Genomic DNA, 23,889 nt, shown 5'->3' with positions numbered 1-23,889 from the left:
CATAGCTAGATATTCGCATGAGGATATAAGGTGGAATCTGTCAGCATGAGTAAGAAAAATATCAATTCTTGAGTAGCTTTTATGAGCGTGTGAGTAGAAAGAATACTCACATACTGACTTGTGTTTTTCTCTCCAGACATCTACAAGTTTGAAATCTGCCATTTCTTTTTTGAGAGTCTTAGCTGCTTGGGACAGAGTTTTGGGGATAGAGGATGACCGATCTTTGGATGGATCCAGAACTAAATTCATATCACCACCTATGAAAAGTTCACTAGCATGACAAGTTAGTGTGAAAAACAAACTTTGGAAAAATTGAGGGCAAAAAAATCATGCTAAACCCCACAATCCCCCCTCTTGCCCCACTCCCTCCCCAACTGAGGAAGTGCTGAACCCCTAATCTTCCTTCTTTTTTTTATGCAGCTGTAACCTATATTGCTGCATCAGTAAATGGTGCCTATCCTCCTTAAAAATTAAGTATCTATTAGCCATTAAGTCAAGATCACAACAGAAAATTACAATCATTAAAGGTGAGGAAACAATGTAAGCATATGGAACAATTCCTCATAATAACACCGTGGAGGGCCCTCCAGGATTGGGGGACTTCAAATTACTTACACACACATAAAACCACAGAGCCAAAAGCTTGTAATTAACAGACCCTTTAGTTATTAAACTATTATTGGTAACTGAACAAACCGCCCTCTGATCCATAAAAACCTATACAGGTGTAATGAAAACAAAGAATGATGCTTATGATACCGAGTCATCCTATAATGACATTATAAATAATAACCATTCCCTCTGTAGTCGAATGAGGGGAGGCGCTATGTGTACCTGATAGACTACTCCTAATTTGCAGTTGTTATACCTGAATATTGCTTCAACAAGGTGAACAGATTACTATAAATGCGCCCTGTGCTTAAAGATGGGCCACAGCAGAGTTAACAGAGTCAGTCCACCTCCAATGAATGACATTTAAAGATGGTTGAAAATCATGTCAATGTAACGAAAAAGTGGAAATAAAAATTAGAGCAAAATGATACCAGAGTGAGATAGTAAGGGCAGTGGTCTATTTTGGTTTATCAGAGGAGGATCACATTAACTAGCAGTTATAGTAGTATAGAGCATATCTGCGTTAACTATAGCGTTTTTGAACATTTTATAAACAAAATTTAAAGCACAAATGCACCCCCCTAGTAACCTACTTACATCTGGGGTCCGCGATGGAGATGAACAAGTTCAAACAGTGTCCAAAAAAGGAGAGTGATAACCAGGCTACATGCCCAAAACGATGCGGGGGGAAAACGGCAGACAGTTACTCCAAAAAACAGCGATCCCGTGTCGGAGCAAACACGAACGTCTTCTGGCCAAACAGGTCCATGTTACTCAAGCATTGTTGAGCGGTAAAATTGCGCCGGTAGGAAAAGAGGTTTCCCCGGCCATCAGAGATCAGTCCTGTCCACCCGTCGCTGTTATAAGTCCCTGCAAATCACGGAACAGGGTCGAGATGTGTAATCCAGTTTACCATGTAGTGAATTAGTCTTGAGGCAGCAGGTCTGGGTGATATTTCTTCAGATAATTTTCAGCAGCCTGTGGCGTTGTGAAGGTGCGCCGCCCCCCCTCCAGATCCATTGAGAAAGTGGTTGGATGCAGTAGTCTGAAGGTGATGTACTTTTCTTTGAGTTTCCTTTTCAGTGGCGCAAAGGCTTTCCGCTTCTTGTACAGGGCTGTTGACATATCTCTGAATATCATTATGGTCGAGTTGCCATATTGTAGTGAACTTTTGTTCCGGGCCGCCTCGATGATCTTGACCGTGTCAGAGAAGCGGAGCAGCCGGATCACAAAGGCGCGGGGTCTGGCGCCATCTACTGGGCGTTGTAGCAGAGACCTGTGAGCACGCTCCACTTCAAAGGTTTCACCTTCTAAGTCAAGCATTTTGGGTAGCCATTCTTGTATAAATGCCACTGTGTCCTTCCCCTCCACTCCCTCTGGAAAGCCGACCAGCCTCAGGTTCTTCCTACGGGCTCGGTTCTCTTGGTCCTCCAGTTGTTCCCTCAGGTCACTTAGTTCGGCGTCAGTAGTTTTTTTGTAGTCATCCAGCTCACGCTGCATGGCGGCTAGCGAGTCATCAAACTCACATTGCTTCCCCTCGATGCTCTTTACTCGGTGTCTAATAGCTCCGTTGTCTTTGGCGATCTTTTCCATCATTTCAGAAAGCCCATTTAGACGTCCTTCAATCATGGACTCGATCCTCTGTATTCCTTTCTCCATCTCAGAAATGAACCACTGAGGCGCATGCTGTGGAGGCTGGTTGGCTAGCCCGCCGCCTTTGCTGCTAGCACTCGGTGATGGCACTTGCTTGTTCTTCTCATCTTTATTTCCGTCGTTCTTTTTCGGTGGCATGGTCTCGTTTACAGTGTCTCCACTTATTAAAGCACGGTTGGCGTCGAGTTGACTTGGTGAAAAATCGGCAGAAGGCTAATTTCAGTGAGCTAGTAAGCAGAGCACGGCACCATGCATCTGTTCCCTATGCCTCCATAACCGGAAGTTCTGATGATGAAAAGTTGTGAAAAGCTTTTGCCTACGTTATTCCTGGTGGGTGTGGCAGTGCGGTCAATTTCGATGACCCCCTTATGGCTTTTCCCATTCTATATGGACCTGCTTTCTATGCCTCGTACTTTAACTAACTCGTCTTACAGATTTAACAACACAGACTTCACACTCACTCAGTAGCATCCTCATACCTTCAACAGCCTGTGTTGTACCTGGTGGGCGTGACAGCGCGGTCAATTTCAATCCTTCGCCATCACGCAGGAAGTCTTTATAACTTCAACATACAATTTCCCATCTTCACCAAATTGGTCACACATGTAGAGGGGCTGGCCCTGAATACGTCTATGCATCAATACTGTGTCATATCTATAGCGCCACCCACTGGACACAGGAAGTCACTGAATATCTCACTGTTGTGTTTTCAGTGACACGGATCCCATTTAGGTAGGAAATTTCCACAGGCAACAGGCGAGCAAACATCTGGGCGCACAGCCTCGGGCGGCAGCTTTAATTATTATTATTATTATTATTATTTTTCTGCATATTTCTGGACTTTGAATGGGAGCAGCCGCAATGCAAGCAATTTCCCCTCGGGGATCAATAAAGTATTTCTGATTCTGGTTCTGATTCATACGTGTGGATAACATAGTTCCCACCCAAAAAGTAATGATCTTCCCAAACAATAAACCCTGGATAACCAAAGAACTCAGTAGTAAGTAATTCTCAATAAAAAGAAAAGAGTATTCTTCACCGGCACTGAATCTGAAAAAAAGGAGGTAAACACAGAGGTAAATGCGCCATAAAAAATGCCAAGCTGAAGCATAAGAACAGAGTGGAGGATTTCACCGCTCAGCTTGGCAGGGGATCAAGAACATGTCTGCTATGAACACTGCTCCCTCCACCCACAGGACAATCCAGGTGGCCGGCAGCAGCCCACCATCCCTCCCCAACGAACTCAACTCCTTTTTTCAAGATTTGAGACAGACAACACCACCCGGCTAGAAGCAATCATCTCCTCCCTCACACCTGCAGCAGCTGAACTCTCCTTCAACATGGAGGAGGTGGTGAGAGCCTTCAGGAGGACCAAGGAGAACACAGCAACTGGCCCAGACAACATCAGTGGCCAGGTCCTGCAGTACTGTGCAGAGCAGCTGGGGGACGTGTTTCAGCTCCTGTTTCAACGATCTATGGACAGCGGCACAGTTCCCCAGCTATGGAAGCACTCCACACTGGTCCCCATCCCCAAGAAGAGCTCAGTCAAAGCTCTGAACGACCTGAGGCCTGTGGCTCTCACCTCTCTCGTGATGAAGGCTATGGAGACGGTCATAAAGAAACACATCATCACGGTAACTGACCCACTGATGGACCCTCTCCAGTTTGCGTATCGCGCAGGCAGAGGGGTTGATGATGCTAAAATATACATCATGGACACTGTACATATGCACACAGAACACCCCAACACCACAGCCAGACTCCTGTTTGCAGACTTTTCCTCTGCATTCAACACCCTACAGCCACACATCCTGGCAAAGAAACTCTCCACCATCTTCCACCTGGATGACCAGCTGATCCTGTGGATTACAGACTTCCTGACCAACAGATCACAGAGGGTGCTGGTCAATAACATCCTCTGACCTCTGCTCTTCATCCTTTACACCGATGACTGCAGGTCCACCCATCCAGATCTGGAGGGAACTGGCTGCAACTGCCGTCAGCACAATCCACGGGAGGAATGTGGAGGAGTACAAATTCCTGGGCACAATTTTTGGCAGTACGTTTAAATTTGCCTTCAACACTGAGGAGATCCTCAGGAGATGCCAGTTTCTCCTGAGCAAGCTCAACACTTGGGGTAAATAAGAACATTCTATGGACATATTATTACTCCTTCATAGAGAGTGTCATCACTTTCTCCATCACCTGCTGGTTCCACAAGACACGCCTGCAGAGCACAGTCAAAGTCTGCTCTAAAATCATTGGACTGCCAGTCAGAGCACTTTCCACCGTGTACAGGCAGCAAACACTGAGGACAGCGCGCAGGATCCTTCAGCACCCCTCACACGCTCTGTTCCCAGCTTTTGAGTGGCTCCCCTCGGGACACCAGCTCTGCCCGGGCTGCAGAACACTGAGGAGGAGAGCAACCTTTGTTCCCAAGGCTGTTCAGCTCCTAAACTTAATTGCCCCCTGGGGACAAAAAGTTTATTGAATTGAATTGCATTGAATTGAATGGTAGTTTTGGTGTAACCTTCAGAGAACCTTTAGGGAACATTCCTTGACGCTTGTCTAAAAGTTATTGCTAAAAAACCTTTACAACACCTTTAGGGAATGTTCCCTAAACGTTATCTGAGGGTATTTTGTGTAACCTTTAGAGAACCTTTAGGGGAACATTCACAAAATGTTATTTAAAGGTTTTACAAAAATAACTTTCAGAGAACCTCTTGAGAACTTTCATGAAATATATAAAATAGCCCTATATCTATCTCCATCGTTCTCTCTCTCTCTATGGCCATTTGATTTGCAATAAACTCAAATACTTATCATTATACACATTTAAAAAAAAAAAGGTCATTAACTGGTAATTTAATCCAAGTCATGAACTGCACATTCAGTAAACAAGCAAAATTCTCAGACGCTCGCGATAGTGGAGCAAGCTATCAATGGCTGTAGAAATGGTTCAGTTCATACCGACTCATTAATACATAAAAGGACAAGTTAAGACCAGAGCCAGGGGTTGCTCTCAAATAGATAAATACATATAATAAACCAGGAGCACAAATACAAAGTTTTTACAGATTTCTTATACTTTAAATCAGAAATAGTTTCAATGTATGTTTCCTTTTCAAAAACTAAAATAAATAAATAGAGGTTTAGTGGCTAAATTTGGATTTTTGGATATGGTACTTTCCTAAAATCATCAACAAATTGTTTATATATAATTATTTCTGTTTATTACGATTGTTGTTGTGGAAGCCACAAAGTAAACTTTCCAACATTACTGAAAATTCTGCGTCAATTTTATGAACAAAATACCCAGATAGATCTCTCCAGAATTTGCTTGTGTAGGATGTTGCCAGAAAAGGTGCAGCATTGTTTCTGGATACATTCAACGCAGTTAACACTGATGTCTTTCTTAAACTTCAGAAGATAGTGGCTAGCAGGATAATACCTACGGACGGTTTTGAAAGAAACTTCCCTTACTTTATTAATAAGGAGATATTTGAATGGAGGATTCCAAATATTCCCCCACTTCAAGTTACCCACAAATCTAGACCAGTATTATACAACAGAAGGGGTGGTGGTGACTTCTTTCTGAAATAATGAGAATATGTTCCAATTACTGTTTTTTAATGTAATAGACAAACATTACCCACTGAGGTCATTTTGGGGTCAAGTGATGTTAAATACACTGGTCTTTCAGCTCCTTTTAGGAGAGTTAAAATTCCAAAAGGAATGGCATCCATAAATGTGGTAAACTCTTTTGGGGGGTGATAGGAATGCCAAGAGAATGAGTAGTTGGGTCACTAGAATTATGTTATTGTTAAACCACTTTTTATTAAAAAAAACAACAACATTTTTTTAAAGATGTATTTTGATTATAATATTCTGATTATTCCAGGTGAAGCACCTATGTGGGGAGAAACTGTGTTTGCAGATCAAAGACCACACTAAGAGCATTTGTTTGTGAAATTTAGACTTGATTAAGGGAAGTTTTGTAACCACATAAAAGTACAAATCCAAGGCCTCCAATCTTAAAGAAAACAATTTGAGGTACAAAGTTTGTTTTATCCAATTGATTTTAAATGTATTATCAAGGGTAGTAAAATAAAGAAAGCTGAGACCACCAGAGTCATAAGTGCTCGTAATAACAGACTTCTTCACATAATGAGTTTTGTTTTTCCAAGTAAAATTGAAAAGTTATTTATCAGGGTTATCACATAACTGCTTATTGACAAACAAGGAGATAGTTGGGTTGTTGACATGACATGTATTTTTCAGTGTCACAGAAGATAAAAATGAATATAATTAGTATTCTCATCATTTAAAATACAGTAAATGGTTAAACATTTATTTGTTTTACATGGACCTGTTGCTATAAAAACTGCTTTGTTATTAGATGTTTTAAATCTCAAATCTCAAAATTGTCCTATGGTGTGACTGTCACATGCATAGTTAAATAAATTCCAACTTTTATAAGTATTTTTAAAAAAGCATAAAAATGTTTATAAATAAGTCAGGCATAATTTTACAAGTGTTTATTTTAATAAATGGCAATCACTGTTTTCATCCATATATTTCTAAATGCATAGGAACTTGATACATTTTGTCACAAAAAAACATGTCCTTCAGTGTGATATGAGTGTAATGTTCTTTCCCCCTTAACACACTTTTAAACTTGCTTGTTTCAAATATTTGCTCTGTTGAGTAGTCAGTTAAGTTAGGTGAAAATTATCATTTTTTGTTTTGTTTAAAAATATGGTTGATATTGTTTGTAAAAAAAAAGAATATTCTTTCATCTCTGACATTTTCAAAGTTGAATAAAAAATATTTCAATGTAACACCTCTCAATTTCTCTTAAATGACTACTATTTCTGTCCTTTAGTGTGACATAATGTCCTATGGTGTAACACACATAAAAGAACCAAAAATGTATTTGTACTACAAAAAATATCTTGCATTAGGGGATATATAATCATCATTCACTTTGAATTATTATACTTTTTCAACAGTTTTGAAAGGCTCGCTTGGACGAATCCCCCACCACTTTGAAAGGCTCGCATTTATTGAAAACGTTCAATAAGTCATGGGGAAAAAATAGTGTTATTCATAATTTCTCTTCAAATAAATAACACTATATGAAAATAAGTGTCTCACAATCAAGATGAATCTGTTTCATGCTATTTGTGTAGTATTTAAGGTCTTTTTCCTTATTTTTTTTACATCACACCATAGGACATATTTATGGTGCAGGTCAGAGAAGATGTTCAAAAAAACAGTGAAATAATTGAAAAAGTTAGTGATCACTTATATATTCTCAAATATCAGATTTCAAACTACATGAATATATATGTATTTTCTTTAAAAAATGTGTTTTACAAGAGAATTATTTTTTGCTTCTTATTTGTCAACAACCCAGTTGCATATGTAAGGCAAGACAAACAAGCCTTCGTCAATAATACCAATCCTTTAAGTGAAAAAGCTCTCTGCAGCCATTGATTAAGTCTTTACTTTTTTTTTTTGGAACATCTTGCTTCTTAGTTTCTCACAATGGTAATCCCTAGATAAGTGATGTTTTCTTTGACTGGTATGTTACAGACACATCAATCCAAATAATTCAATAGTTTGAAACGTGAAGTTATGCTCTACCATGTCAAATGCTTTGTGATATTCCAAGAACAGAATGAAACTACCATCAGGACATACGAATGAATAATTAATTACATCTAAGACAAGCCATTTATTTTTGGAAATGTGTCTTTTCCTCATGAATCCTGACTGGACTTCATCAATTACTGGATCCAAATGTTTTTAATTTGTTTAACAATTATTGAGGCAAAAATTCTGTCGTCATTGTTCAATAATGAAATAGGCCGCTCATTACCATTAAACAGAGGATCCTTTTTGGGTTGGGGATTAAGGTTATTAAGCCTTGTGCCAGTGGCGGAGGTAGAGTCCCTTTGATGATGCTTTCTTATAAAAGTTTAAGTGAAAAAGGGAGCTAAATCTTCAGTAAGATGCCATCAAATTCAGGAGATTTATTAATCTTACAATGATCAACTGCATAAATGACTTCCCATATGATAATACTTTGAATTATATAGATTGCTATAGAAATTGGAGCAAAAAATCAGCTATTCTTTGTTTCTATAATTTCTTCTTCCAACCTAACAGTAGCACTTGACTGGAGACTTCAAACATCGCACACATCACTCAGCGACAACAGGAAGCTCACTCACTGATTACTCATATGTGTGGTGTGCGGCCTCCATTGATTCGCGACTGGTGCGGTTTACGGCAAGTGCTTTTCCGATTTACGGCATCCCGCCATTTTATTTATCGAGGACGACAGAAGCCCGCACGCATTTTAACTTTGTCACCGCACGGAGTGGGTACCCTGCGGAGTTTGCTTTTAAGTTATTAATTGTATACTTTTCCTATAGTATTTTGTCCGAGTGACTTCCATATATCGGTCGCTTCTTCCTCTGGTATATGGTCTGACATTGGTCAAGACATTGGAGGAGAGGTAAGAATCATGCTCAAGGCTCCTTGTTAGCCGTGTTAACGTTAGCTTGATTCGTAATGCAAAGGGCTCCAAAAAAGCCTCGGCGCTGGGCAAACGTTGCCCTGTTGCGAAGATATTCGAGTTTATACTTAACTTCTGTTTTCAATGTCTACGCGGTTTCATATTCAAAATAATGTTTTGTTTGTAGGGAAGTCGTCAATGAAGACAACAATTGACGCTAGCACGTCGAGCTGTCTGCGAGCTTCCGTTGTTCGTGTTGGCCTGCCTTTGCCTGCTGGAATATTGTAACGTGCCTTTATATAGCAATGGATTATACTAATAACTGTAAATGTTTATTTAGGTGCAAGATGACGCAGTTTTTACCTCCGAACCTGCTGGCCCTCTTTGCACCGCGGGACCCTATACCTTTCCTGCCACAGCTAGAGAAGTTGCCCCATGAGAAACATCATAACCAACCATATAGTGGCATTGCACCCTTCATCAGGCACTTCGAGGTGATTATTTGATCTTTTGTTATGCTCATATTCTTTGATAAATGCAAACTTTCCTTCATTCATCCTGTGTTTTTATCGTCTCTTTTGTGAGCAGGACCCGAGAGATGCCCCTCCGCCAACAAGGGCGGAGACCCGTGAGGAGCGCCTGGAGAGAAAGGTAAGATTTGAAATTTCATTTTCCCGTCATAAACTGTAATAATACTGATTCTGGCTTGGGATTCCGTGCAAGCAATTGTACCAGACTATAGAAGATAATTGGTTGTGAATGCAGGAGGCATTCAGAACATATGTTCTTCTAGGGTTAGGGTTCTGATTCTGATTTTTCGTTTAACACCTGTCACATTTTTCAACGTATTCACTCCATTCAAACACCAAAAATGCATCTCAATTAAGAATCGACTGCCTTATTTTTCCTCATTGATGACATTCATAATTTCAGGGATATGCAACGTTTTTGCTTATTATTCCCATTCAAGTAAATGACGGAATGTTCGAAAATCCACATTTTCAGTTTTCAAGCAAAACTTTTTTTGAACAATGTTTTGGTTTTAGCACATATATTATTAGTTTATGAAATAGCAAACAGCATACATCAAAACAAAAGATAATGGTGACGATGTACGTGAGTGGAACAATCCCTTCATTATCTCCATGACAGGCTACACCTAATCCCTAAAAGGTCCAGAGGCCCTTCCCATTTTTTCAAAAACAGATTAATTCTCCCACCAATACAATACCTCAGTCTCTCTAAGGTTATAACATCAGATACCAGGGATTTCCACATTTGGACATTAGGAGGATCGTCCCCAACCCACTTTTTCATTATAGTCTTCCTTTCCCACATCAGGAGAGACTGGACTATGTCTTTGTGCATCCTCAGAGAGTCTGGTAGACTCCCCAGTGGACACACAAGTGGATCGGGGAGCAGTTGCTTCCCTATAGCTGTACTTATTTCTGTGCATGCTGCCTTCCAGAATAGTTGGATTTTAACACACCCCCAAAGACAGTGCAGTCTGGTTCCAGCGCTAATTCCACATTTGGGACAGGGTGGAGAGGCTCCCGCTGTTTACTTACTGTAGATATATGGGGATATGTAGACACTGTGTAAAATATTATATTGCATCTCTCTGTCTGTTGCATATAGATATTCTGGAAGGCAGCAGCAGAGTGTCCTCCCATGTTTCTTGGTCTATTGCCACTTTAAGTAGTGTACACCAAGATGTTTTTAGTGATGCCAGTCTATCCAAGTTCAATTTTTGTAACTCATTGTAAAATTTCGATACAAACTGTGTGTATCTGTCAACATTTTCGATGATCCAGAATTTTTTTTTTTTTAAAGTGGGAGTCATCTGAGATGTCAAGTGTTCATCACATAAAGCTTGACTTTTCAATGTCGTCGAGTTTACAAACCAATTAAAAATTTGACAGTGGTTACATTTGAAGTGATTACATGACAATATACAGCACAGTTAACAAGAAACAAGAAAGACAGTCATCTGAAACAGTTACAAATGGAAACACAGTTATCCATGACCAAGTTCCTAAACTCAGTGAGTGAAGGGAGCGCATCCAATCTCAGGATGTGCTGTAACAAGTTCCAAGAGCTAGGGGCATCATAACAAAAAGCAGTCTTGCCAATACTCGTATAGACTCGAGGAACTGGGATGCAACCATTATGACAGTAGCATATTTGAAGTGATGTCAGTATCACTGACATTGAAAACAGACAGCTAGGTTGATCATGGTAAGTAAAGGTCCCTACTGGATGAAGGTAGTTCCTCTATACTCGTCTGCAGTTAGTTATGACATCATTGTGAAATAAAAATAACCATTTTAACATTACTACTTTTGACCAACATTCACAAGACATTAGTTGAAGTTCTGTGTAGTAACTACAAGTAGTCAACATCGGCTTTCAGACTTAGTTGACTTGTGTATGGCCATCAGTAACGCACTTAAAATGTATGAATTCTTGCTTTGTGAACAAGTGAATTATAAAGGCTATATATACTGTTAAAGTGAGTTTCCTTTTGTCAGGATCAGCAAACCTGTGCTGAGTGGTTCACACAGAGCATCAATATTTAATGGAGCTGAAATTTAATCCATAAAGATTGTACAGAGTTGAGGTGTGTGGATTGCATCAGATTAAAAAATGTTATTGATGAGGTGCCCTTTAAAGTACCTGTTACATGTTTGTTTGTTTGTTTGTTTGTTTGTTTGTTTGTTTGGTCATACACAACCAGTGAACACTGTATTAGGTGCAAGGAGGGAGGCATGACCCTGCTTCATTTTTGAGGGTAAATTCTGCTACCTCTTGTGGTTGTGCAAAAGCATGGAATTTTTCCAGCCGTTCATGGGGCTGTACACATACCGTGAGCCACCACAAGCCAGCAGTAACTCTTGATCAACATTGCCATTCACTAAAGGCTCTCCCTGACTGAGTATTGACCATTTCCTACAAATATTTGCTTTCAGAGACGAGAGAAGATTGAGAGGAGACAAGCAGTGGTTGAGACAGAACTTAAGCTTTGTAAGTTTCACAGTGAGTGACAGAATACAAAATCTTTTCATTGTATGGTTTCTTTGCTAATTCTGTTTTGCTAACTGCATTATGACAGGGGATCCCCATAATGACCCCAATGCACAAGGGGATGCCTTCAAGACATTGTTTGTAGCACGAGTGGTGAGTACGATGGATACATTCATTTTCTCAAGTGTTCTTACACCAGGTCTGTGGATTATGCAAATGTTTCTTTTCCTACAGCTGATGATGTCTAATGGTATTTTGTCTTTGCTGTAGAACTATGATACTACAGAGTCCAAGCTTCGCCGTGAGTTTGAGGTCTATGGACCCATCAAACGGGTATGTTTAGCTGATGTTTCTCAATTGTCTTAACCTGTTCAACTTTGCAATAAGTGAACAAAACTACACTGTAATCACACTTGCTGAGTTTCTTTATTGTTAAAAAAAAAACCTGTAGGGGGTGAAAACTTGGTACAGGTACTGCATCTCTTCTAACAAATCAATCAAATCCATTCATGTTGATGCCACTTGACATGCACCACCAACCACCATGTAAACTGCTTAGGAATGGCTTGAGGATCACAACAGAGAGTTCACTCCAGGAATATTTATACACATTTTTACAATCCTGTCGACTAAATTTAACAAAATTGGATCAAGTTCTCCAAGCGAGTGCATGACTCATTAGGGCTGTTAACAATAGCCCCACTTTATGGCCATTATTAAATCACCAGCATACTAATTATTAACTGCCATATCTCTCTATGTAATTTGAGTGATTTGACACAAACCCTACAGATCGAGTGCAGCACCACTGTTGTAAATACAAATCCCAGGTCTGTAAGAATTTGTCAGACATAATGTAGGTGCTAACTACAAGCAAAGCTCATTATGTAATAACAATGCTATGCCTTCAAAACTTGTATCTTGAAATAAACATGTTTCTAACGCTGTGATCCTTTAAGCAACAAGTTGTGTCAAATGGTACAAGTTTGTAACATTTGATACAATATTCCTCAGACATTTACTTCCAGAAGTGCACATTTTATTTGAAGAGAATGTTGTTATGCTTTGTCAGTGTAATGGAAATTTGAAAGCTCAGCAAATTGTTCCCCAAGAAACGATCAGATTTTCATACAAAAGAAATGAACAGAATAAGTTTATGAATGACATATGCTAAGTCATTAGGGATGTGTAGAGATCTTGTGATATTAAAATGTGATATTTCTCATCGAGGTGAAAAGCTGTCTCGCGGTACATGACACTAGACAGCAGCAGCCATCATGATGGAGTCTGTAGTTGAACTCTAAATTAGCTTGGACGAATCCCCCACCACTTGTAAATCGTTTGTGTGGCAGCATTTTTGGTACCCGGTGGAAACCATAAACGGCAACAGAGTGACAGACAAGACACGAACTATATGTAAGCACTGTAGGAAAATCCTGCCGTAAACCGCAGCTTACATGAGCACTATGCAAAGACACTTTGCAAGAGCCACGGCAATAGCAAAAGACATTTGCGTTTTCATTGCAGCTGATATTAGGCCATTGTCTATGGTGGAAAATCAGCCGCGACACATTAGAACCGAAGTACACCATTCCGTCACGCACACATTTTACTTGCTCAGTGGTCCCGGACCTCTACAAAGATGGCATACCTTTCCATCCCTGCTACCTCTGTTCCACATGACTGTGTTTTTTCTTTCTTTCATTCTTTTTTTTTTTTTCCAACTGTAGGAGACCTAGTTGGTGCCTTAAGGTTTCAACTGCTCTCAGAAAACTTAGATGTGCTTGTAATCTTGAAAAAGAATATGACTATATCTTAGGCTAGGCAGTGTAGTTAGCGTGTAGCTAGCTCTCAGCTCTGTATCATGCTTGAAGAGAAATTTGGTAAGTCTATTTGCACTGTAAAAGTAATACTTTGATTATGGTTTGCCCTTAAAAAATAAGACTAACAAAAATGTAGTGTTACTTATTCTGTTTATTTTTTACTTTTAATTTGTGGAAAGGAGTCCCGTTAGACAGTCACACACAGCTTCAAATATAAGTTAGAAACTTGCACATAGTTTACGCACAGTTACAAGTTATGAAGCGCCTCATGAGAGATCACACAGGAGAGAAGTCAGTTGAGTTTGTGGCAAACTCATAGCGCTTACAAACTGTTTGTGTATTCGTTGTTCTGCCTGTGATAATTCGTCTTCAGTCAGAAGACCTGAAGTGACATTCATTACAAGATGAAATGTTTTTAACTAGTAATAAAGATCGACCTGCATTATTTTGCATATTGTGACTTAACATCAAATACATTTTTTAAGAAGTTTTCTTGAAAATGGTGTTAAAATCTCGTCTTGTTCTTGTGAACCCAATATCATGTATTGTCTCATGGGCTGAGTGCATCGTCACACCTCTTTTAGGAAAAATGAGTATAACACAACTGACCCTTCATTAAATGGTACTTTTTGTCATTTGTGTAATGATGAAAGCCAACCGATATCTCCATGCTTGTGTGTTTCAGATTTACATAGTTTACAACAAGAGGACAGGGAAGCCTCGGGGCTATGCATTCATTGAATATGAGCATGAACGTGACATGCACTGTGAGTACCAAGCTGGTTTGTATGGGTGCTGCAAGTATTTGAAAATGCTTAAATTTTTATCTGTTTTCAAGGTTAGAAAAGTTTTCAAAGTACTTGAAATTTTAACTACATTACTTTCGTAATACATTGTTTTTAATATTGGCTCAGCCAGGTTATATAGAATGCCAAGTCTATTTTCAGACTGGCGACACATATTGAAACATGCAACTTTAATGTGTCACCCCCCTGTAAAATGCTAAAATTAAGTTTTGTTGTTTTTAGCACAGTAGCATCTGACTTAATGTGTAGAGGTGAAATGAACATTTTGAGTGTATAAAATAGTAATTTACTGCTGGTGGAAGTGAAATGCACCCTAGAAATGCTTGAAAAGTGCTTGAATTTGACTGGGGAAAAAAGGTGTAGTGTGTGACCCTGTGTGAAGCACTGAGCCAAAACCTTCTCTATATGATCCCATGTTCATGAAGACAGATGTCTCTGACATGCAGTGTGGTTCTTCAGTTGAACTCCATTTACTTTATTCTACATGGATATTTCTGTTTATGATACTGGGGTGGCAGCTTTCTCTTACACCTAGGGAAAGTGATCGCTACATAATTAGCAAATTAATGGAAATGGCATCAGAGGAATCAGAGTACTTTTTACAGACTTATGTTCTGCATTTGCATGTTTTAAAATCTGGGTCTGGTGGTTTTGTGATGTGTATGTCTGTGTTTGATGCATGTCATCAGTTGACTAATAGTCTGGAGGAGGGGAACTGCTTTATTCAATGCAATGGGCCATCTGGGGGGGGGGGAGGTGTCAACTGTCTGTCATTTGTGAACTTGAAAATCTTTGCCTTTCAACGGGCACATTGTCTTTTAACTGTTAGGCGTTGTAGCTCTGTGGGAAAGCTGCTTTCGTGGTTGGACTCTAATGGTAAGCACAAAGTCAGACTGGTCACCAAGCATAGAATGGGTTTTGTTTTTTTTAACAGAACAGTGTTAATGACTGTATGGAACCCCATCTTTTGTATGAATAGGTATGGAGCTTGTTTGTCAAAGTTTTTATTGGTGGTCTTCAACCCTGGTCATGGTGAGATTAGTTAAACTTCAGCACACGAGTGAGAGATTTTAAGATGGAGGTGATACCACAGTGAATAATGTAGTACTGTCTTTTTAGACAAGTGAATGGTGCCATCTAACACAATGACACCATTCTGGGATATTGGTGAGATCAGCTCTTCAAGACCAGAGTTGCTGAATCACAGCAAGCATGTAGTCACAGCAGGGGATGAACTGAGGGGGGATGTGGGGCTAAACGGTATATTAACTGTGTGTTGTTCTCATTGCCACTGCAGCCGACAATCTGTGATGGCTATTGGCCAGAGCTGGCTGGCAGATGATGATGGTTATGATACATCTACACCCTACTACCACAGCTCAGTATATGGTTGGTATAATGGGTTTGTATGATGGGTAAGATTTCTTTCCACCCTCCATCTCCTACATAGGGAAGAGGAGCTACGTTCAATGGGTAAAGCGTCATACTTTGCAAGCCATGAAGTGCTTTAAGTGCAATTAATACTACTATAGTCTTTGGCTTTGACCATTGAACGCACCCCTGACTACTATTGTATTAAATGTCGCCCAATGACTCTGCCCTTTTATGTGAAAGCCACCTCAGGTCACTGAGGGCACATGCTTCGCAATAACAGTGTCTTAGCTGTATAGAGAGACAAAGGGTCAGTGATCAAGAGAGAGAAATCAAGTGTGGTGTGGCACAGCTGTCAATCCCACCAGCTTCTTGTGGAGATTGCTGTGATGAATGTTGTGCAGATTAACTGAATTTCATGCAGCTTTCCAAAAATAGTGATGCTATTTCAATCTTTATTGTTGCATAGTAATAAAATTATATAAATATTAGGGGTGTCACGATCTCCAAGTCCTCGATTTGATTTTCGATTTTAAGGTCACCTTTTTTTCTTTTAGCACAGATGGCTACGCCATTTTTAGACTAGTCTAGGATCATTGGTTTTATGCCATGATAAACATTTAATTTTTTATTATTTCAAAAGATGGTCTACATGGTGTTAAGTGATATAATCGCCATTATTCGTTTGCAATGTACCACACTAAGGCCTTATTGTCACATTTAAATCATTTATGAACAATATAAATGTAACAATAACTTGTCACCAATTGGAAACTTAGTCATAGAGGGTACCTGCCATCTAGTGACTCTCTTTTGTAACTGCAGATGTGAAGAGCGCACACTTAATGTAGTGTGTTGTGATGTTCATGTAGCACTGTATTGCTCTGGAGGTCCAGCAATCTGTCGTTAAGGCCACTAAGTCTGCACTGCTCAGACTTTTTCCTTCACATTATCATACTGGAAGGGCAACACCTTTGTGATAATTTCGTAGCGTACCACTGAATAAGGTTGCATGTCTGATGCTACAAATACCCCAATAGCGCCAGTTATTGCTTTAGCGTGAGATGAATTTTGTGGAAGTTTAGCTCTAAATGAGGACGGAAGAGTTGCATGTGTTAATGATGTGGTTTCTCAATTAAGTCTACTTCTTTATGATGCCTGCGGAGACGTCCTGCCATATTTGTTGTGTTGCCTGTGGACAAGTATGCTACCTGTGCATAGCATATCTTACAAACTGGTTTTCTTGTCGTTGTTGACATAAGTCACCAGGAACGTCAAATATTTCAGGAGGGGGTTCAAGTTCAGTTGATGTGTCAGTGTGTGTTTTTTCCCTCTTGGCATGCCTGCTGGACGTGATGCTGGCGGCGTGGCGAAATCCTCAATTACAAAGGTTGAGATCATGATGTCATTTCGATCGATATCCAACTTAGTCGAGATTGTGACACCCCCAATAAATATAGGTCAGCAGGGAAAGCACTTGTGTAAATAATTCAGTAATTAGCATAATATAAAATTATTTAATAGGAGTAAAAATGGAACTGAAGAATTTTAGTCCAGCTTTGAAATTTTGTTGGTAAATTCCAAAACAAATGTAGTTAGTTCATTAAAAATGTGTAACTGTCTCTACCCTCTAGTTTGTATAGATGGGTATCCTGTACTTATAGGGTTAACACTTCAGCTCAACTGGCACTGATGGCAGATGCAAGTAGTAGAAGCTGTCTTTTAACTCAGATGTTGAGCAGCCTGCTCATGTCAATCTGTACTTTTTAACATCATTTAAGGTACAGTGTGTAATATGTAGTGACATCTAGCAGAACAGACCTATCAGAAATGGAATATAATATTCATAAGTATGTTTTAATTAGTGTATAATCACCCAAAACTAAAAGTTGTTGTTTATTTTACCTTAGAATGAGCTGTTTATATCTACATAGGGAGTGAGTCCCTGTCCTCCGAGGTGTCCATGTTGCATTGCCATGTTTCTACAGTAGCCCAGAATGGATAAACCTGGCACTAGTGAGGGCCCTTCTGGTTTTTTTATTTAGTGTGCAGCCACTGGAAATGCACCGGTTGGAAGAAGAGTGGTGGCTGCGGTTTCCTGCCAACCAATTTGTGTTGTGAGAAACCAAGTGTGAAACCACAATCTGATAAAGAATGGCTGAGCATACTTATTTTGTACAAGGAAAAATCATAGGAGCATGAAGCGTTGTCAAAGAAAAGAAAACCCGGGACAAGATCTATTTAGATTTACACCTCGTCTTTTGCAGTAAGACAGCACATGGAGCGATAACTAAGTATAGGGCTGGGAGTGTGCAAAAGACAGTTGAAGTAATGACTTAGTGTGACAGTTACTGAGGAGAAGTCTGCTCATCACTGAGTTAATGAATTCTCTATTTTTTCACAGTGCTCCATAATGTCTTTGTATGATCAAAATTATTTAAATTTTGTAGACTTGTAACCTGTAGTTTTATAGACTAAATAATCTTCACCTCATCACTTGAATTAGTAGAAATTCTCAATGCTGATGAGGATGAGTCCATATTTAGAAAATGAGTTTCTTATCCATGAGGGCCACTGTAGGAGTGTTGCAATCTAGAATCTCACTGCTAGAATCCACTAACCACAATACTCAATATATTACACACTGTACCTTTTTAATTAACATTTTTCTGAGACTCCATTCCTCAAACTGCTAATTTTCTATGCAAAACATTGAGCCGCTGGCTGCGTGTATAGCCTGATTAGTTTAATACAGTTCACAATCCTTTTTTTAATCTAGAAAATGTTAAACTCATTTGGGAGGTTAATGCATAATACTATTCAAACTAATAAGTCTGAGCTGGCTTTAATAGAAAAGGCAGATGAGGGGAATTTTCTTTAATTATGCTAACTAGGCTATTAATACATTATTTATTCACTACATGACTAAAGGTTAGACTAGACACTAGTTATTGCCTTATAGATTGATTCATAACAATAGTAAGGTTAAGATTTTCAACTAAATGGTTCCTCCACATTCAACTTTTGACATGTCAGGAGATTAGGAGTTAAGACACTGGATGCCCCAAATCAGGTCCATATTTCAGGCCACTTTAGATCCAAGACATGTTAGGGACAGGATTTCATTGAATTATTTTTAAATTTTTTTTTTTTTTTGTTAAAACAAAGTTTGTTTCTCATTGTTTGGTTTGGGTTGTGATAAGGCAACTTCTGCAAGGAAGGTGGCCCTGTTGTTTTTTTTTGTTTTTTTTGTTTTTTTTTCCAGTTTGGCAGTTTTGGTAGGACTGGTGGGGGTTTGGTAAGGCCCTGTCATTGGATGGGATGTTGCCATCCTTAGTGAACACAGGAAGTGGTGGGGTTCTGGTAAGGCCCTGTTGTTGTGACAGTATCTGTATTCTGGTGCTGAGGAGTTTTTGGTAAGGCCCTGAGACTGCAGATTTTCATATAGCCCATGGTTGAGGCAATATGGTAAGACCATCAACTGTATAGTATGTGTGAGGGAGTTTGGTAAGGCCCTCAGAATGTATATGTGAGGATTTGGTAAGGCCCTCAGAATGTATGCTGTACCACATGGGTGTTGGTAAGGCCCGTCTACTTGGATTTAAAAGTTATGTCCTCTGGGATCCTCACCACTTCAGACCAGTGTGGCAGCCAGGATGAGCTGCCTGGATCTCGCCAAGTACTTCCATCATACAGGATGGATCGGAAGACTGTTGTATGGTATAATGGGATGAGGTGTGGGACGAAGTTTGAATGTACACAAGTTTGGAAATATGCCGAATGCTGGAGACTCCGTGTTGTCAAAATCTTGCTCTTGGTTGCTTCAATCATGTTGCTTTATGAAGCTTGTACAAGGCTTGAGCAGATAAAAGACACTGCAACAGAACATTCTACCGCCATTTGAATATTTGGTTTAATAATTAGGAGTCCAATTTGCCTGACCAGTTATGTGCTCCTCTGTACAAAGAATACATTAGTGATTGTGGAGACAAACTCTGGATTTTAATTGTTCAAAAACCTGGATCAACAGTTTTGTGATTTCCAAAACAATGTAATTTCATCTCTAAACAGCCTGTAAAATGATATATTGTTCAGGGGTAGTGAATACAATACCAACAATTATGACAGTGGAGCTTAAGTAATTAATAAATATAACTGTATTGTGAACTGTCCCAACAGATTTGGTTAAATATAGTAAATGCGCTGTCAAGGGAAATGACAATCACAATGGATTAAGACCTGTTTTGAGATGTTTCACACTGTGGGTTGAGAGTTCTTCTTTGCCACAGTCAAACCTGGGTCAGATTCAGCATTTATTCAGCAAAATATGAGGAGTCACTTTTCACTCTGCTTGTTCAATAGTAGTAATTTTAAAAAGGTCACACCCCAATGAATTTGGATCCAAACTAATATCCTTAAGACATTCTGAACAACTTCAAATTGCTACCAATATATCATTTTTAGCCACGCTGTTATTTAGTGAAGACAGTGAAAGAACTGAATGCTGGGTAGTTAAAGGATGCAGTTAAAAGTATAACTCATCAGTCACTCATCGGGTGGAAGGAAGTCAACTCCCATTATCCTTCGGCTTTTACCCAGAGAGCAGCCATCTCGGCCTCACCTGCTCCTGGTCAGTATAATGACGCACTGTTTGTTTCCTTTGCCACAATCATGCCGTTATACTTGCATATAACCTTTGTCTTCCTTCTCCCCATTCCTCTTCTTCAGCCGCCTACAAACATGCAGATGGGAAGAAGATCGATGGTAGAAGGGTGTTGGTGGACGTGGAACGAGGACGCACTGTCAAAGGATGGCATCCTCGCAGGCTAGGTCAGCTGCCTTTTTATGTATTGAGTGTCAAAGCTGTGTGCTACGCAAGTTTTCATTTCACCCAAAAGACGAACAGACTCGGACAGAATACACTGAACCCAACTAAACAAGAGAATGGGTATATGAACCAGAGGTGTTGAAACTCCACTGACACTGTTATGAACACAGCCCTAAGCCATGTGGTTGTGCTAACTACTTTGTCTAATTTAGTTTAATTTTCTGGCAATATACATAGTCAACACTATTGGCTTACTGGTGTTTTTTCCCTGCCAAAATTATTATTCGCAGCCTTCACCGAGCACACCTGCAAAGCAGCTGCCCAACATTTAACACCTATTACTGACTACAAGACTTGTTTTACTTTCAAGGCTCGAGTTTGAATTCCTTTTTCCATCACTGGTGGCTTCAAAACATCCAATCGCTACTGTCAGGAAAAATACAGGGTAAAATCCAAGCACACCACAGACAGTTTCTTGTCCTTGCCTCCTCCCACCACCATTAACAGAAGAGTCAGTCGCACTGGGTGCCTGTAGTAGCAGTAGTAATTTGACAAAACAAGTTTGAACTTAGGGCATTTCAACCCATGATTCAAATTGTAGAGTTAAGGGGGTACCTCCTCTAAATTTACATTTGTTATTACTATCTGCAGAATAACTAAGACGATAACACCAAGACCTCTACATTAAGTCTGAGCACTGCATCCAGAGGTTCTGCAGAACAAATGAAAATACTGAGGAACCTGGTCAAACACTTAGCTGAATCTGTTTATTATTGCAACCGATGCCCGAGTGGGCAAGACGTTGATCAAACATTGCAGTCCTGTATCTGTGCTCCTGTTGTGGCGCAGACCAGTAAATGGCTCTGTGCTTTCTTCCTTTGTCAATTTTCCCTTGTATTGATGCCCAGGCTTTTGGGTCTCTGTTGCTCAGCGTTCAGTGCTGGGCTTAAAAAGGTTCAAACATGCATACCTGATACTTGCATGTAGCAGAATATTGATTTCTCCATTTTCAGATGGATGAGCAAAATAATGTCTGCCTTGATAGCATTCCAGACTTGATGACATCAAGTCTAGGGGTCCTAACTTAACAAATTTAACTCGTTCCTATGTCTGGCTTGTTTTTCCTAACCAGGTGGTGGATTGGGTGGCACTAGGAGAGGTGGAGCTGACGTCAACATCAAGCACTCTGGGCGAGATGATGCATCCCGTTATGATGATCGTCCCATTGGCGGGTGAGTACTGTCAGGGAAGACCGGTCCTTTGGCATAAAATTGTGTGCTGCTGTGTACAACAGTCTTTGCTTTCTGTCCATAGTGATCGGGAGCGTGGAGACCGGAGGGAGCGCAGTCGGGAGCGTGACCGGGACAAAGACCGAGAGCGCCGACGATCCCGATCTCGCGAACGTCGTCGTCGTACCCGTTCTCGGGAGCGAGAGAGGGAGAGACCGATTGCAGTAGGAGATGATGGCAGCAGTAGTAGCCGGCGTCGAGAACGAGAGAGGGAACGTGGGGGCGCAGCGGGAGGAGATAGCAGGAGTAGAGAGAGGAGTAGAGAACGTAAGAGAAGAAGCAGGAGCCGCGATCGCAAGAGAGACAGGGAGAGGGGCAAGGGGCTGGATGGAGAGGAGGTCGGCCAGGGCGATGGAGTCCCTGAGGGTGGTGAGCGGCTGCTGGAGGAACATGAAGGAGAAGTGGGTGAGGGCATGGAGGAGCGTAGAGACAGGGACAGAGAAAGGGACAGAGACCGCAGACGCAGCCACAGGGACAAAGACAGGCGCAGGGGAGACCGGGACAGAGACAGGGAGCACAAGAGGGAGCGGGGGGAGAGAGAAAGGGGGGACCGCAGAGAGGATCGCCACAGCTCCCTACGAGATGACACTGGCCCCCAAGATGACATGGGCAATGAGGATGAGGGAGGAGCCCCGCCACACATGGAGGAGTACAGTCAGGATGGGATGATGGACCAGCAGTCAGTGCCATCTGCAGACGGCTATGGCTCCAGTGAGAATGGCTACAAGATGGAGGCACCAGGAGACGAGTACTGAGATGATCCTTCTCCCAGCATACTCCCACTTATGAATAAGTCATTTCATACTATACTTAAATGTGGCACATAACTGTTTGCCAAGATTCAGGAAGCTAGGATATTGTCAGGGCTTCCTCGGTACCTAGACACCTAGCTAGCTTTTTTCTTTTCTTCTTTTTTTTTTCAGGAATCCGTTGGAAAACTTTCATTGCCTGCACCATTTATGCATAGAACTGATTTGATCTCACTAAAATTGCAGATTTCCTGCATTGCCCAACTAATCCCTTTTCAGATTACTTGAGTGATTAAGGCTAGGTATGTTTTTTTTCTTCCACTTGGGATGAAGTGTAAAAATATGAGTTCTGTTCATTTTTGGATTGTTTTTTATTTCAAGCTTATAAAGCAGGTAGATTTATGCTTATTTGGATCCAGTGACCAATTTCTGCTTAATGTATGTGAAACTGAAGGTAATGTAGTATTGTGTGATAATTGAGGGCTGTTCTGTTTATTCATTTTGGAATAAAATGCTTTTAAATGATCTCTCCTGTTTGTATGTTATTTTTGCATGGTCAGCATAACTTAATATGTCAGGTCTCCAAAGTCCAATTTCCATACTGCATGAATAGAAACCGGTGACTGGGAGTCCAACAAAAATCTAAAATGGTCAGCAGCAACCAACAGTTGTGGTCAAAAGTTTACATACAATTGTAAAGAACATGTATATCATGGCAGTCTTGAGTTCCAATAATGTCTACAACAAGTGGCGTGCACAGATGGACACTAGGTGGTCTTTGCCCTCTGGACCGAGCAAGTGCCCTTATCAAAGTTATTATTTTTTTAATAGTGTACACTGTACTGTATGTGGCCCATGTTGACGTGATCATCGACAGGTCCGGTCTATTATAATATATATATATATATATATATATATATATTATATTATTTACAGTGAGGATTTATGTACATATAAAGTGCAATTTAGTCTGTAAATGTAAAGGCTGTGAGTGGATGATTTTGGAGTCAGGGGGTCCAGCAGGGGGCCTGTGATGTCCTTCAGGTGGCTCAACACTAGTCTCTCAAAGAACTGCAGCACTGCACTGTCCGCACAGCTCCAGACACATCTCCTCCCCTGCCACCACCCAGGTAACACATATAAATGAATCGAGTGTATTGTTTGCCCCCTAAGCCTCAGTTGCCAAGCTATTTGTTGTGAAGTAGCCT

General features: G+C 40.4%; 1 protein-coding gene across 1 annotated transcript; it reads left to right on the top strand.

Annotated features, from left to right (window-relative positions):
- The first annotated feature begins 8,596 nt into the window (after positions 1-8,596).
- On the top strand, positions 8,597-23,206 carry snrnp70 (small nuclear ribonucleoprotein 70 (U1)). The gene is made up of 10 exons (XM_084371130.1): positions 8,597-8,791; positions 9,132-9,285; positions 9,380-9,442; positions 11,761-11,815; positions 11,904-11,968; positions 12,086-12,148; positions 14,324-14,405; positions 20,544-20,645; positions 21,776-21,875; positions 21,958-23,206. The coding sequence occupies exons 2-10, from the start codon at positions 9,139-9,141 to the stop codon at positions 22,685-22,687; spliced, it is 1,407 nt and encodes a 468-aa protein (XP_084227256.1). The 5' UTR covers positions 8,597-8,791; positions 9,132-9,138; the 3' UTR covers positions 22,688-23,206.
- Positions 23,207-23,889: the final 683 nt, after the last annotated feature.

Source organism: Pagrus pagrus, assembly GCF_965226575.1.
Source record: "Pagrus pagrus genome assembly, chromosome: 13".
NCBI lineage: Eukaryota > Metazoa > Chordata > Actinopteri > Spariformes > Sparidae > Pagrus > Pagrus pagrus.
Note: the sequence above shows the minus strand (reverse complement) of the source record. Positions and strands in the feature narration are given on the sequence as shown.